Raw genomic sequence first — 14,654 nt, 5'->3', positions numbered from 1 at the left:
CAGCAGCCCAAATGTAGCCTACGATACGTTGTTTTCGAAGAGCAGTTATTTTTAGAAACTCCCTTTCTCTTTTTGTTCTCACAGGCCTCCCCGCAGCTTGGGCTGGTGTCACAGCCAGCCCAGGGATTCCACTACGTCAATGAGAACCTTGATTTACGTCATCCGATTGCCTTGCCCCGTTGTTCTGAGTGAGACAAGCATCTTAGGGGTTCTGGCAAAGGGAAAGCTCTGCGTTGCACAATAGAAAAAAGTAACCTAACTGGAAAAACGCCGGGCACATATCATATTACGCGGGGAGTCACGAAGAAGAAAACCCTTCACTGTTTTGTGGTTCGACTGGTTTTCCCTTTTCATATCAGCATGGCCACGACAATGAAAGAGACGATTAAAAGACACGGGCGCTATTCCAGTTCTGCAGACGTCCGCAAGCGGAGTATGACATGGGCAAGGAAACATGCTGCGATAGGGCACGGATGAACAGATGGACTCCCGAATGGCTACATGCAGCCTATCACTGCACTGTTGCTGTTCATTCAGGCAAGTTAAGATTAATCGATCACTCTTTTATTAAAAAGGAGATGGAAATAATATTGTTATTTACGTATCTCATTTGCAAATTATATGATCTGAAGTATGCCTTCGACCATCTAGGTTCCATCTCATTCACTGTACAGTTGTTATGACAACTGATTGGAAAAGGACTAGAGACATATGACATTAGAGGCATTATAAACTAAAAGAGACCTGAACATCCAGTTGTTCATTTGTCACCTTAAAGCAGTATGTTTAGAAGATAAATCACAATTCCATCATTTTTTATGAAGAATAAGGAAATGTGGAGATTGCATTTGCGTATTTAATTGTATGAGCAGTATAGTACCCAATCACTATCATACTTCTGTACGCACACACACACACTGGCTGTAATACTCATGGCAATGTGTATAATTATATATATATATATATATATATATATATATATATATACACACACACACATATATATACACACACACACACACATATATATATATATATATATATATATATATATATTTTACTTTATTCATATTTCAGCTGTGTCTCCAGCAAGTCTATGAGATGCAAAGACAGTCAAGGGGAAAATTGAGGCGGGGCTTTGTTACTGTCTTCCTCTTGAGCTGTTCTCAGATAAGAGATAGCCTGTGCTGAGCCTTCCATTCAACCTCACTTGAAAAGGAGTTAAAGAATTAATGCTTGAAAGCTGAAACAGCATCCAATTCAGTGTTGCTGAGAGACTATCGGTCTGAGCCGGCTGAATTGGTAACATAAGCATGTGCTGCTTGTGTGTGTGGGCGTGTGCATGTTGCCTCATTGAGGGCTCCTTAGCTGTCGTCTCCAGAGCAGTGTGTGGCTGCAGCACAGGATGTAACATAAGGGCTGAGTGGGCCGGTGTGATAGATGAGACAGCCCTACCGACCTCATACATGTTGTGTTAACATCGTATAGAGCTTCCATCTTGACCTACAAGGGAGTCGGATTCAATGTGTTTTTAACAACTGACACTCATCACAGTACATACACCTCAGTGGATTGGGGGCACTGGGTCAGTAATGGTCCTATATCTGCTCAGGAAAAAGCACTCAGCTAGGGAAAAATGTACCCACCTTGAAAAAGAGACTGTGGCTAACTGCCTATGAACCGGGTTGTGGCTAAAACAACCATATAGGAAAAATGGGTGCGAGAGCCATAGAATTGAGGCAGATCCAAAATGCTTTGAGGAAGGCATGCATACCCCATGCATACCCTAACCCTCCTCTACCCCTTCCCAATCCCCCTCCCTGCTTATTTTCCTTGGTCTAAAGCTGACCTCTCCCTCAGGAATCTCAAGTTGCTGTCCAGTAGAACTTATCATACACTCAGCTTAAAATATACCTGTTTGCATATGCAGAAAACATATTCGCATGTGTATGTTTACACATACAGAAACACACCCACTGTCTCCAAGTGATAATATTACACACTCAAGCAAACAAACTAAAAACACTAAAACAGTGTATTCTGGTAGTCCATAGATGAGCTGCAGATTTTGCCCAAAGACTCAGAGGGCATGGAGTGGTGAGCTTCAGCAGTGAAAGGCTGTGTGCAGGCAGAGGGCCCAGGCCCTCTTCTCTAACTGCTCAGTTCATGCAGTGCTCGCACGGGACAGCCCCCAGCTTAGCCACTCACTCATAGAGAGAAGCTTTCTCCCAATGAGTTCAGCTGGTCTGCACATAGCCTTTTGCTGGGGAATGTCAACTAATGTATGTGATATATTTAATATTAGCCAATTATCAGTGATATATCTCAAATGTATAATTTGTCTAGCGCATATACTGTATATGTGGCATAGTAATAACACTGTCTGTAGAATCTAGATTATGTTTTCCTAAGTATTAGCTAAAGTATGCATAACTCACCATAGGAAATACTTTAAATACTTTAATTGATGCTTAGATTTGTATTTGAAGGCTGAGAACAAACTGCTTTGCAGTCAGATTGAATCAGTCTTTTCACTTCGATCTAACAATAAAAGCATGACCATCAAAAACAGTGGTCTCAAACTCTTTGCCACAGAGGGCCATGTGCATGCTCCAACCTGTGCTGTGTTCATTGATTCCAATTACTCATTCAGTCACATGCATTTAATTGCATTAAGTCACAGAATGTAAACCACAGTTGTTATTTAGACAACACAAATAACACATTTCACTTTATATACAATATGTGCAAACACACGCTTTGAATTACAAAGTTACTATTTCCTCTGGCATTCAGGTGGGTCAAACCAGTGCACAGATTTTAATTGGTCCAAGGAGGTGGATGTGCGCAGTCATTTGCAAAGCTTTCCACTAGATTTCCTCTGTACACCACCAGATGTGCAAATATTGACCCTATAATATGGTGTGCACGTCTCCTGTCAGGACGTAGCTAAGTGTGTGCGTGTGCCATGCAAAAACCCAAATACTTTTCATAGATAACCTGACGGGCACACACACAGCCTTTGAGGTCAGACCATTTGGATTATTTTTATCTCAATTTCATGTTTTCATCTTTTTGCTTCATTGCAAAACAATAATGAATTCATTAATTGCTTGTCTGTGTCAGCTGTCACAATTATATAAAATGTCCCTTTTCATCTAGGTACTGTTTCTCCCTCAAATATAAATGTAGCAACAAAATTAATTCAGTTCGGTCCTGCTCTCAATAGCCTGCTGTGTATCTCAATTTGCATAATGTCATTCATGTCTAAAGTGAATGTTCTAGCTTTCAGGCTGAAGTACACTCAGGTACAAAAGCATGTTTCTGGGGTGGTACCCTAGGTGCATAAAATTGTACCCCCTAGCCATGGGTTGAACATTCATTTGTACCATTTTTTCTTGTAAAAGAACTTCCACTGTACCTATCTTTCTGAGAGTGCAGTTATAACAAGTAAATAGGCTACTGGTCAAGCATATCAGTGGCTGCCCTTATTATTCATAAAGCTTTGCCTACAATATACATGATTATGCTGCACTTTGCAAAGAAAGATGATCTTCCTATTTACATGGTAGTTTAAATATTTATAATAATGACATCAAAAAGTACAATTATAATCACTGAAGTGATACAGGCCTGTTTTGTGCACTGTTATACTTGTTGCTGAGCTATTGTGTACATGCACTAAGGTGGCCTGTAGCGTAGTGGTTAAGGTGCACGACTGGGAACTGCAAGGTCGGTGGTTCGGTCCCCGGTGTAGCCACAATATGGTCTGCACAGCCATTGGGCCCTTGAGCAAGGCCCTTAACCCTGCATTGCTCCAGGGGAGGATTGCTTCCTGCTTAGTCTAATCAACTGTACGTCACTCTGCCAAATGCCAATAATGTAATTTAATGCACTACACACGTGCATGTATTTGTGCTTAGTGCAGTCCTTATTGTCTACAGACATTTTTGATCTGATGGGAACACAGATTCAAGAAAGGGTGGTACTATCCTAGGAATGGGATGCACTTTCACAATTACGTTATCAAAATGCTTAAATTACTGTTTTGTTGTTGTCTGTGATATTTTGGTGTCATACACAGAAACATATAGCTGTCATAGCCTACTTTATATACACTATTGCAATTCACTTTAACATGGTGGAGGGCTTGCTAATTCTACGTTATGACAGACAGGTTTTTTTAAATTATACTAAACACTGTTTAACTAAACACATTTTAGAATTAATCTAAACAGTATTTAATGCGATAGTAACTTCATAGCTATTTGTTGTTGGTAATTATCTGTACAAAAATGTGAAAATCCGTCGCCTTCCGCAATGTATTTATTTTTCTTAACATGCTGCGTTTAAACACAACAGCTCAATTGACAAACGTCAATCAGCTCTACCATAACGTTAGCAAGCTAGCTATTGCAACAATGTTATTTGAGGAATCCTAGTCTTGTAGTATCCAAATATAAAAACATTCATTCATTCACTCATTTATTATCCTAACCCGCTTATCCTGAACAGGGTAACTGGAGCCTATCCCAGCATACATTGGGCGAAAGGCAGGAATACACCCTGGACTGGTCGCCAGTCCATCGCAGGGCACACACACCATTCACTCACACCTACGGCCAATTTAGACTCTCCAATCAGCCTAACCTGCATGTCTTTGGACTGTGGGAGGAAACCGGAGTACCCAGAGGAAACCCACACAGACACGGGGAGAACATGCAAGCTCCACACAGAGAGGCCCTGGCCGGGATTCAAACCCAGGATCTCCTTGCTGTGAGGCAGCAGTGCTACCCACTGCACCATCCGTGCCACCCAAATATAAAAACACTTCCTTGTAATTTTCATTTGAGTTTCCTTTTTTCATCGCTTTTAGCTATTTATGTCATCATTCTGCACCTATTTTTAGCCCATTTCAAGCAGTAATAGCACCGCGCGTGTAGCCTTGTAGTTCATAACGCTAATTTTAGATCAGACACTCCGCACGGTGTTTGCGTCAATGGAATCCCGTGCGTGCGTCAGTCTTGAGGACGTCTGCCTGCGAGAGGCGCCATTGGTCAATAGCCGGGAAGTTCTCCGCCCCATTACCATATATGGAGGGCGGCACTCCTGACGTAACGGCACAGTAGAACAGTATAAATAGAACTGAAGCAGCAGGCGGCCACAGACGTTCATAACGATGGGAGAGAGCTAGAGAAACACTTTCTTACCATTTGGAATACAGACACATTGCTTGACATCCTTATTAAAAAGAGGATATAAAAGCAGGTAGGTTAAAGCACCTTGTTGTGCATGTTACAGCTTTCAGTGCGTTAGTTTTCGGCTATTTACATGGTCTCTGTATAACTTAAATATGTTGCCAACTAAGGGGGTGTGTCACTAACAAGGGGAAATATACTTTTCTCAACAGGCGAAAGTGGAAAATCTGAATTTATAGCGAATTTATAGTGGAAAATCTGAATTAATAAACGTCATGTTTGCATTCTTTTTCTCGCTACTGCTTATTTGTCACTAGTCTATCGTTAACAATAAAAATAAAAACCTTGAAAACTATTGCGGTAATGTTGCAGCTACATTTTTATGAAATTAATTGCTTTTTTTTGCTTCACTTCTTATATCTTATAATGAAATAATAGTATGAAAAACCAATGCCAATTTGTTTAGACGTGTTTGAGACCTGTGCACCTGCTAAACCAGATGAATTCACATGTGACGATAAAACACATTACCCAATTCGACTTTGAACCGAGTTTGCAAATGAAAAAAATGATATGCAAATGCAGTTGTTCGGGAAAGTCGATAATCTGATTTTTTACGCAATTACAAGTGCAATCGTCTCGTGAGCGCAATACCTTTCAATACCGTTCTATGCGTGAAAACCAAGCATAAGGGCTGTCTTTATTATGGTTATTGTTTTCATTCGAGGTTTCATGTTTTTTTAAACAAGACGTTTAAATAGGAAATGTGTCAGATTTTTACTTGAAGGTTTTACCTTTTTTACTGGTTGCTGTGGTATTATTTGTTGTTTGCTGTTGTGCCGGTGTTTGCACTGGTTGCTTGTCATATGGATATGACTTCGTAAAAGTGTGTCGTTTGGCCTTGATCAGGGATTATCACGACTGTGAAGCGCCGCTTTTGGCACGTCATTAATGTTATAACGTTATCTTTCAAAACAGTTTTGGACTACTCGCGTGTAATGTCTAAATAAGACAACTGGCTAGATATTAAATTTAGTTCATTATTTGCAGAATTGACAGCAGTCTTTAATGTCATTAGCTGTTTTTAATGTTTTCTTTATACCAGTACATGTACACGCAATTGCTTGGTGGGATCTACTCTTTGGACGACCAGTGGGAAAATCAGTGTTTTATGCTGGCACCTTTTCATTGGTCAAGGCTGTGTCTTGGTTAGTTTGTGTGCAACTGGTGTATGGTTACTATCACCAAACCGAGCACTGTAAGAGACACAGAAAACACCCACACACAGGGAAGCAATTAAAAACCTGGAAACGGTACAATTCTAAACAACGAGGAAACAAGAGTGAAAGTCTTCTTGGCATGGACAGTCTCGCTGGCGTGGGTGTTCATTTCTTATCAGATTGGCCAGCAATGTTTGAAAACACTATGCTGTTGCTTCAACCTATTTGCTAGTTTCTTGCTCCATTCTAGTCTGAAAATGATGCTCATACTAGGCTACTGCAGATAGCCCACAACTGTGGATTGAACCGGATAAGTTGTCAGTGTTAGTACATCTTAATAGAACTGTCAGAAGCAGAGAGATCAACAGATTTTTATAAAGCTCTATTGTACAAGAACAGTATATAAAGCCTCATTCATGGAGAACTAAAAATAAGTAGTGGTTCTCAGAGTTTTGTTTAACATTGAGGACATTTTGTTCTCCATCTTAAGGGCTAGTATTGCAAGTCACATGGAGTTGCATCAAGTTTTTCACACTTGGAATCTGGGAGTCATTTCGTCACAGCTGTCCAGTTGTCTTATAAAGGAAAAATCTATTTTACAGTTACTTGCTCATTTTAGTAACTGTAAAATTGAAAGTTAATACATGAAAATACAATACAGAAGTTGCTATAATTTTGAAGAGGCATGCCCCTCTAATTGACTTTAAAATAATATTTTAATATTGCTGAGATATACAGACACACATACACACGCACACCTTCCTCTCCTAGCTTTCATCCTATCTTCACTTTGTTTGGCAATCAGCCAATTCATGGTATTAAGCCTGTTAGACTTCTTAGACCTGTCAGTCCTGGAGGAGACGTGCAGCGTTATAAGTGTGAGGTGTTTGACGCTTTATAAGCTGGTAATGCAATATCCTGTGGCAAGACTATCCAACCTTTTAAGCTATCTGACTTTTTAAGCTTTATCAGAATCTCTGAGGAAAAAATATTGGTTGGGATTCCACCAACACCCTAGGAAAGTGAGGAGGGTATTAAGTGCCCTCTGTGCCAGCCAGCTGTGGTTCCTATGGTGCAGTTTGCATTTTGGGTGAGGCTGCTGCATCGCCCCTGGAGCTGCTGTTCATTGCTGTAGGCAGTCTCTGTTGTCCCTCCCATGTTGAAATGTGGAACATTCCAGGGGAACACCTCCCTGCCTGGCCTTCGCCTAGGCTACAAAATGTATCTTGTCATGTCAGTCCTCAGGGACTGCCCCTTCTACTTTCTGAGTTTAAAGAAAAAAAAAACAATTAGGTAATGCTCACACATCCGGTAACAAGTTTTCAAATGTGCAGGTTCAAACAAAACATAATAACTGAACATACTGGGACTATTTTTTATTTATTTTGATGACACTTGTCTCATCTCATTTAAAAAGGGTGTTCATCCATTCCACATTGCTTTATCCTTACGTTGTGCACCACTAGTTCTCTCATTCCCTTCTCATTCTACAAATCCCTTTTTCCCCCACAGAAATGCCCTGTGTTCAAACCCAGTATGGAACTCTGCCTTATGAAAACAACCACTACCCCTCCGAGTTCCTGAGCTCTGACCCCACCAGCAAGTTGGCCATGGACGTCAGTGGCCAGCGGGACCAGCTCTCCGCCCCCTCTCTGCCCAGCATTAACACTTTGGTGGGCGGCTATGCCGGAGAGTTCGACACCTACTCGTGCCAGATCACCGCCTCCACCGCACCCCCTCCCACCAGTGCCAGCTCGGGCCAGCAGTCCCCCTTCAAGCTGGACGACTTCCAGGTGTACGGCTGCTACCCTGGCACGTTTGCCCTGAGCTACCTGGATGAGACGCTGTCCTCCTGCGGCTCTGACTACTACGGCAGCCCTGTCTCCGTCTCCTCGCCCTCCACGCCCGGCTTCCAGGTCCAGCCCATTTCCACCTGGGAGCCTCCGTTCAGCCCCTTCTCACCCAGCCCTGGGTGCTGGCTGGCTGAAAAATCTGCCTTGCCCCAGCAGCCCTCGTTCTTCACGTTCAGCCCCCCGTCGGATCAGCAGTCCCCCCTGGCGTCCCAGCAGCCCCAGGGCTCGGAGCAGGAGCCCTTCAGCCAGGTTCAGCACCACTCCTCGCCCTTACATTTCACACCCCTCGCCCTCGACCAGGGGTGCTTGGACAGTCCCGTGCTGGCCGAGGGGCCCATGTCATCCCCCAAGGCCCGGAGCCCCGGGGCCAACGAGGGCCGCTGTGCCGTGTGTGGGGACAACGCCTCCTGCCAGCACTATGGCGTACGCACCTGTGAGGGATGCAAAGGCTTTTTCAAGGTCAGCCACGGTTCTTCCTCAGCTTAAGGCCTCTGTTCACAGTGGACTCATTGTACTTGTTCAGCACTGACTGTGTTTAGGCAGTGTTTTTGTAGATAGTGCAGTCCTTCAGACTGAACAAACAATAAGAGGATTCATTCAATTTTCTCTTGCATGTTTATATTTGTATTTGTTTTATTATTTATTATTTATTATTGATTATGCTCAGTTGTCATAAATATATGACTACCTGGAAGAGCCTCCAGTGATAGATTATGTACAGTATATGGTATATTTGTGTGTCTGTGTATTACCTGTGTGTGATAGTGAGAAAACAGGGACCAAGAGAATAAGAGGTCTGCACTTCTCCTGTTCTCTCCTGGCCCATATTAAATTACCAGCAGCACATCGCAACAATTTCTGAACTGCGCCTTTTGTATTCTGCAGAGAACTGTACAGAAAAATGCTAAATACGTGTGCCTAGCCAACAAAGACTGCCCAGTGGACAAACGACGGCGGAACCGCTGTCAGTTCTGCCGTTTCCAGAAGTGTCTGGCCGTGGGGATGGTGAAAGAAGGTATGGCTGCATCAGCTATAGTATATGTTCTGTTTCTTTAAGAAACACGGCTCAAGTGGTGTTTGTTTAAGTAATCTGTAACAGTAATAACCATTTTTATATTATTTACTATGAGTTTAATAAGCTCCCTACTTCCATTACTGTCTTTGTTGAGGCCAAGTGAGGAGGGTGTAGCCTTGCTTGTAGCCTCACACTCAGCACTGAGCCAAAAGGCTACGGTAGGGGGCTAAGGGTTCTGCTGTTGGCCATTGGCAACAGTGTCAGTGCTTTTGAATAGGATTGTGAAGCACAGTCACTGTTCCTTTTTTGATAGGTTTCAGTCATGAGAAGTTATGCATAATCAACAAACACATTATTTTGTTTGAAACACAAATGCTATGAAGTAATGGTCCCATTGCCCTGCTACACTGGTTTAGATAGTAAGTTTAGTTTCAAATGAGAATGGTCAGAGGTTTGAGGCCTCACTCTTGGTCTAACACTTGTGCTCCTCTTTCTTTGTCTCAGTTGTTCGGACGGACAGCCTGAAAGGTCGCAGGGGTCGCCTGCCCTCTAAGCCAAAAAATGTGCAGGATTCAACATGCACCTCGCCTCCAGTCAATATCATCGCCTCCCTGGTCAGGGCGCACATCGACTCCAACCCTACCCTGGGGAAGCTGGACTACTCCAAGGTGAGGGTTAGGGTTAGATCATGGCTGGCCATCTGTGCCTGCTGCACAGTATCTGATACGTATCTGTTGCATTTTCCAGAAGAATAGCTGAGAATGGCTAGTTGAGGTCATGAGAGACTCATTCACCCAACCAGCTCTCGCTTCATTCCCAGTACCAGGAAACGGTGGCCAGCCTATCAGAGAAGGAAGATGCCAGTGACATCCAGCAGTTCTATGATCTCCTGACCAGCACCATGGACGTGATCCGCAAGTGGGCTGAGACCATCCCCGGATTCACTGCCTTCTGCCAGGAGGACCAAGAGCTCCTCCTGGAGTCTGCCTTTGTGGAGCTGTTCATCCTTCGGCTTGCCTACAGGTATGGGAGCTGTTTATCCCTCTGCTAGCACCAAAGTATGGGCAGCTGTTCATCCTTTCGGTAGAGTACAAATATTGCCAAGGCTAACTTCTACCCATTGTACTGCACCAAGTATCCATCTTGTCCTTAGTCAATCATATAATTATTGAGCATGGTTTTGTTATAGTGAGATGCTAAAATTTAACTGTCACAAAGTGCAGGATGATATTCTGTATTCTGGAGGAATTGAAATCTCCCCACAGTGGTAATATATTTCACATTGTGAAGGTAACATCACCCGGCATTGAGAAATGTGAAATTCTGCATGTTTGTTGTGTGCAGGTCTAGCCCTGAGAAGGATAAGCTGATATTCTGCAATGGCGTCGTTCTCCACCGGATGCAGTGCGTGCGTGGCTTTGGTGACTGGATCGACTCCATCATGGACTTCTCGCAGAACCTACACCGGATGAACCTTGACGTTTCCTCCTTCTCCTGCCTCGCTGCCCTCGTCATTATTACAGGTGAGCTCACCTACGTGCCAGATAGGACTGCAGGAGAAACATATCTCAGCAGGGGAGAGACGAGGGCTATGCTATGGCAGTTGTGAGTGGGTCCATTTTAGTGAAAATGATCTGCTTGATCCAAAAACGATAGATCCACAACAGAAAAAAAGCACTCTGCACATGTTGGAGTGGTCTGTTGTTAATGAGGCAACTGGCATCCTTATTAGTGCTTAGTTAGGCACTGCATGGTGGCTTAATTGTTACTGCTGAATCCACATAATTGAATTATTGTTAAACACTAGTTAGTACCAGGCCTGGGCGAAATATGTAATTGTTTTGGATTCAAATACTTTTCTGTGCTTGATCTTGATTGACAGTCACAGCTGGGGTATTAAGCAGATTGTGATATCGCAGCTTTAAAACAGACCGTTTCAGAACATTTCAGAACGATGAAAATTTGCTCAGATTTATTTTTTAAAAATGTTTACGTATGTATTCATCTATTCACATTTCACATTTCCTGCTTCTCAGATCGGCACGGCCTGAAGGAGCCGAAGCGGGTGGAGGAGTTCCAGAACCGTCTGATCGCATGTCTCCGAGACCACGTCACCAACAGCAACAGCGACTCCGGCCGGCCCAACTACCTGTCCCGGCTCCTGGGAAAGCTTCCGGAGCTGCGGACGCTGTGCACCCAGGGCCTGCAGCGCATCTTCTACCTGAAGCTGGAGGACCTGGTGCCCCCTCCCCCTATTGTGGATAAAATCTTCATGGACACCCTACCTTTCTGAGAAAAAGGATACGAGACAAAGGATACAGTTGTTTGAATTGGCTGGTGGAGGACAGAAAAAAACGATACACGCAGAATACTGTTTCTGTGGCCTTGGGGGTTGCCGGGACGTTGCGTTTTTGAAGCGTGGAGCTTCCTCCCTTTGCAGTGCACTGAATGGCATCTATGGCTAATTGACTCACAAAAGAAACTGTTTTTTTCCCCTCACAATTTTGCTTAAAGTTACTTTAAATTAACATATCATTTGTTGCTGCCAGCCACAGTGAAAGCACTGGGCATTGATTTTGCTTTTCTGTCTACTGTGGTTACATGCAAACAGGAATTGAAAAAAACAACAGTGAACACTGGTTTTGTAAAACTGTTACATGGTATTGTGGCTTTAAGGCCTGGGCTTTAACTGTCTGTGCACATTATAAGAGGGGGCAGGGTGGCGACAGCTGGCTTACTAGGGCCTCTGGAGTAGCGGAGGACCATATGCCCAAATATAACAGCAGTATTGAAGAGCACATGAGTTTGATGGCGAATGGGGTTCCACTGTTGCAGTACAGTGCAAACAAGCTACCGCAAGCTGTAGCCCAGAGGTCAGTCCCACATTTAATTGTCAAATCTGGAGCCCTGCCTATCCTGGCTCTGAAATGTCAAACATGCTTGTAGAGCGATTTTCTATATTTATATTGACATCATGAGTTACATCAGGAATGGCCTTGGACCAAAAGGAGCCAGAAGGGGTGAAGGGGTGCTGTATTTGTTGTTCAAATATCAATATCAATATCAAACCCTAAAAGCCTTATATACCACAGTAAGGCATTATAATGTGTATGAGGGTTCCTGTGACATTGTGTCTACTGTTGTGCAGAAATCCTCCCTTGCTGTGCACACCGTCTCCCAGAATGCACTGCCCTGTTTAATGTCATACAGAATTCACCAATCATTACAGGCAGGCAATCTGTGTATTGTGCCTTAAGAAAAGATCCTTAAACACAAATGTAATATAGTTGAAGGGTTCAGCATACAAAATGTGTAAAATGTGACCCAAAATGAAGTAAAAGAAAGAAATAAATCAGCCCTGATGTTTGTCTACAGGTTTCTGGGCCTCAAGTGCCATGAAAACTTTGTAAATACTGCAACAAAACAAAACAAAAAAAATCAGTGGGGAAAGCTACTGTTAATATTACAAGTGTTGCCTTATGAATACTGTATTCTCGTTGAGAAGAATATGTATTTACATATTATTTTTTTTAAGTACCTTCTGTGACTTTTCAAAGTCACACTAAATACGAGCAGCTATGTACAACTTTCTGTCAGTCTGTACTTCCTTTTCTAAGTATGATTTTGGATATATGTTTATGAATTTATGTATACTAATGGCAGAAGTACTTTATATTTGTGGAGGTTTTGCCAGTTTTCTGGTTATGTGGTTGTTTTTATGTGAGTGTGAACATACTGTGTGCGTATGTATGTGTATATATATATATATTTATATTTATATATATATATATATATATATATATATATATATATGTATATGCATGTATATGTACACACACACACACACACACATAAAAAACACATTCAGAATAAACATTTAATACTAAAACATCCAAAAATAGATGTTTGCTTTGTTGCTTTTATGCCTACCTTGTTATTTTAAATACATAGATCACAGTATGCTGTCCTGATTGAAGTAGCGATGTATTTGAGTGACATCAACATGTAGATCAAGCACAGAGGTATTTATACTTGGGGATCAGAACCCAGCTGAAGATATCACCTTGAGGCTGTTGCAAGGTAGCTATGAACCATGACAGTGGCTACATAATCCATTTGTCTTAATTTATTGTGGCTTGGTAGGTCAATTTTTTATTTTGTGGAAACCAGCAATGTATTCACAAAAATTAAAGATAGATAAAAACCTTTTGATGTTTACATATTTGAAAAAAAAAGTTCTGTTTTAGTAGGTTAAAATCCACATTAAGAGAAATGGAAGCCGTTTGATGGAAGTAGACAGTTATCAGGTGAAAATGCTTAATTAAGTTGTTATCACTGATTGTAACAACGCTGTTGAGAGATTGCAAAATTGCTCATTCATGGTATCACATTTCCAGGCATAAAATAGCTTGGTTTGCACATAAAAATTATTTTAACTGAAGATAAATCCTTAGCTTATGAGCGTTCCATTTTTATTTCAATTAAATTAGTGTTCAGTTGATGGAACAATGCTGTGAGAAAATAATTCACTCTCGATTGCCTGTTTAACAATTCAAAAAAATAAGTCAGTCTTAACAAGTATCTTAGTACTATATTTAGACTTATGTTATTTCTATTACTATTTTTAAAATTAGACAAAGAAACTTCCAATGTAGTGAGAAAGTTTGGCTGAAAATTTTCCACTTGACAGGAAAAGATCAAAAAGATCTTAAGTCTTATTACAAGACTAAAAAAAACATGTTAAGACGGCCATTGTTTGCAGTTTATGCAGGTTGAGTTCTAAAATTGGATAGTATTGGTTAAAATTAGGAGTACTTTAATCAAAAAAGCAAAAATGTTTTGGACAAACTAAAACTAGCCAGAAATGGACACTCATTTCCTTACACCCGCCCAGACGTATAAAACGTCCAAATGGCACTATTCCGAAAGTGCACTTTTTGTATAATACCCCATTGTGTGTCTGCAAGAACCACGGTGGCCAAATTTCAGGAACTTATCCTTACCAAAGGAGAAGGCACTTCAAGAGAAGGACAAATTAACGCTTGATCGATCGGCCAGGGTGCTAACATCGGAAGAGTGCACCCATTGGTTTGCGGTCAGCTCAGGCTCCCCAAAGTGAAGAGGCCTGGCAAGCCGCTGTAACCCAAACCCCGAACCCCCAGCCCACCCCCTGGAAATCAGACCTGGTTGAAGTAGTCTCCGAATGTGCTGGCAGGTCAAGTGGAAAGAGGTGAAAGGGGATGGCTAGAGGGAGAAAAGGGGGATTTGTGTGAAAGGCAGCCCAGCATCTCACATTGTGACAGAACGCGTGACATGCGGCCACTGGCAGAATAGGTAACGTGAACCTCGCTTCTCAAAGGCGGCTTGG

At 42.2% G+C, this 14,654-nt stretch overlaps 1 protein-coding gene across 2 annotated transcripts; it reads left to right on the top strand.

Annotated features, from left to right (window-relative positions):
- The first annotated feature begins 371 nt into the window (after positions 1 to 371).
- Positions 372 to 13,495, top strand: LOC133109920 (nuclear receptor subfamily 4 group A member 1-like). 2 transcript variants are annotated; one of them, XM_061219674.1, is made up of 7 exons: positions 372 to 537; positions 7,931 to 8,730; positions 9,157 to 9,286; positions 9,791 to 9,954; positions 10,107 to 10,309; positions 10,631 to 10,809; positions 11,323 to 13,495. In XM_061219674.1, exons 1-7 carry the CDS (start codon positions 441 to 443, stop codon positions 11,577 to 11,579), a joined length of 1,830 nt encoding a protein of 609 aa, XP_061075658.1. In that variant the 5' UTR covers positions 372 to 440; the 3' UTR covers positions 11,580 to 13,495. The 2 variants fall into 2 exon arrangements, with proteins under 2 accessions (XP_061075658.1, XP_061075659.1); XM_061219675.1 differs by lacking the exon at positions 372 to 537 and adding an exon at positions 5,138 to 5,268.
- Positions 13,496 to 14,654: the final 1,159 nt, after the last annotated feature.

Source organism: Conger conger, chromosome 14, assembly GCF_963514075.1.
Source record: "Conger conger chromosome 14, fConCon1.1, whole genome shotgun sequence".
NCBI lineage: Eukaryota > Metazoa > Chordata > Actinopteri > Anguilliformes > Congridae > Conger > Conger conger.
The sequence above is the reverse complement of the archived record's forward strand: the minus strand, read 5'-3'. Positions and strand labels throughout refer to the sequence as shown.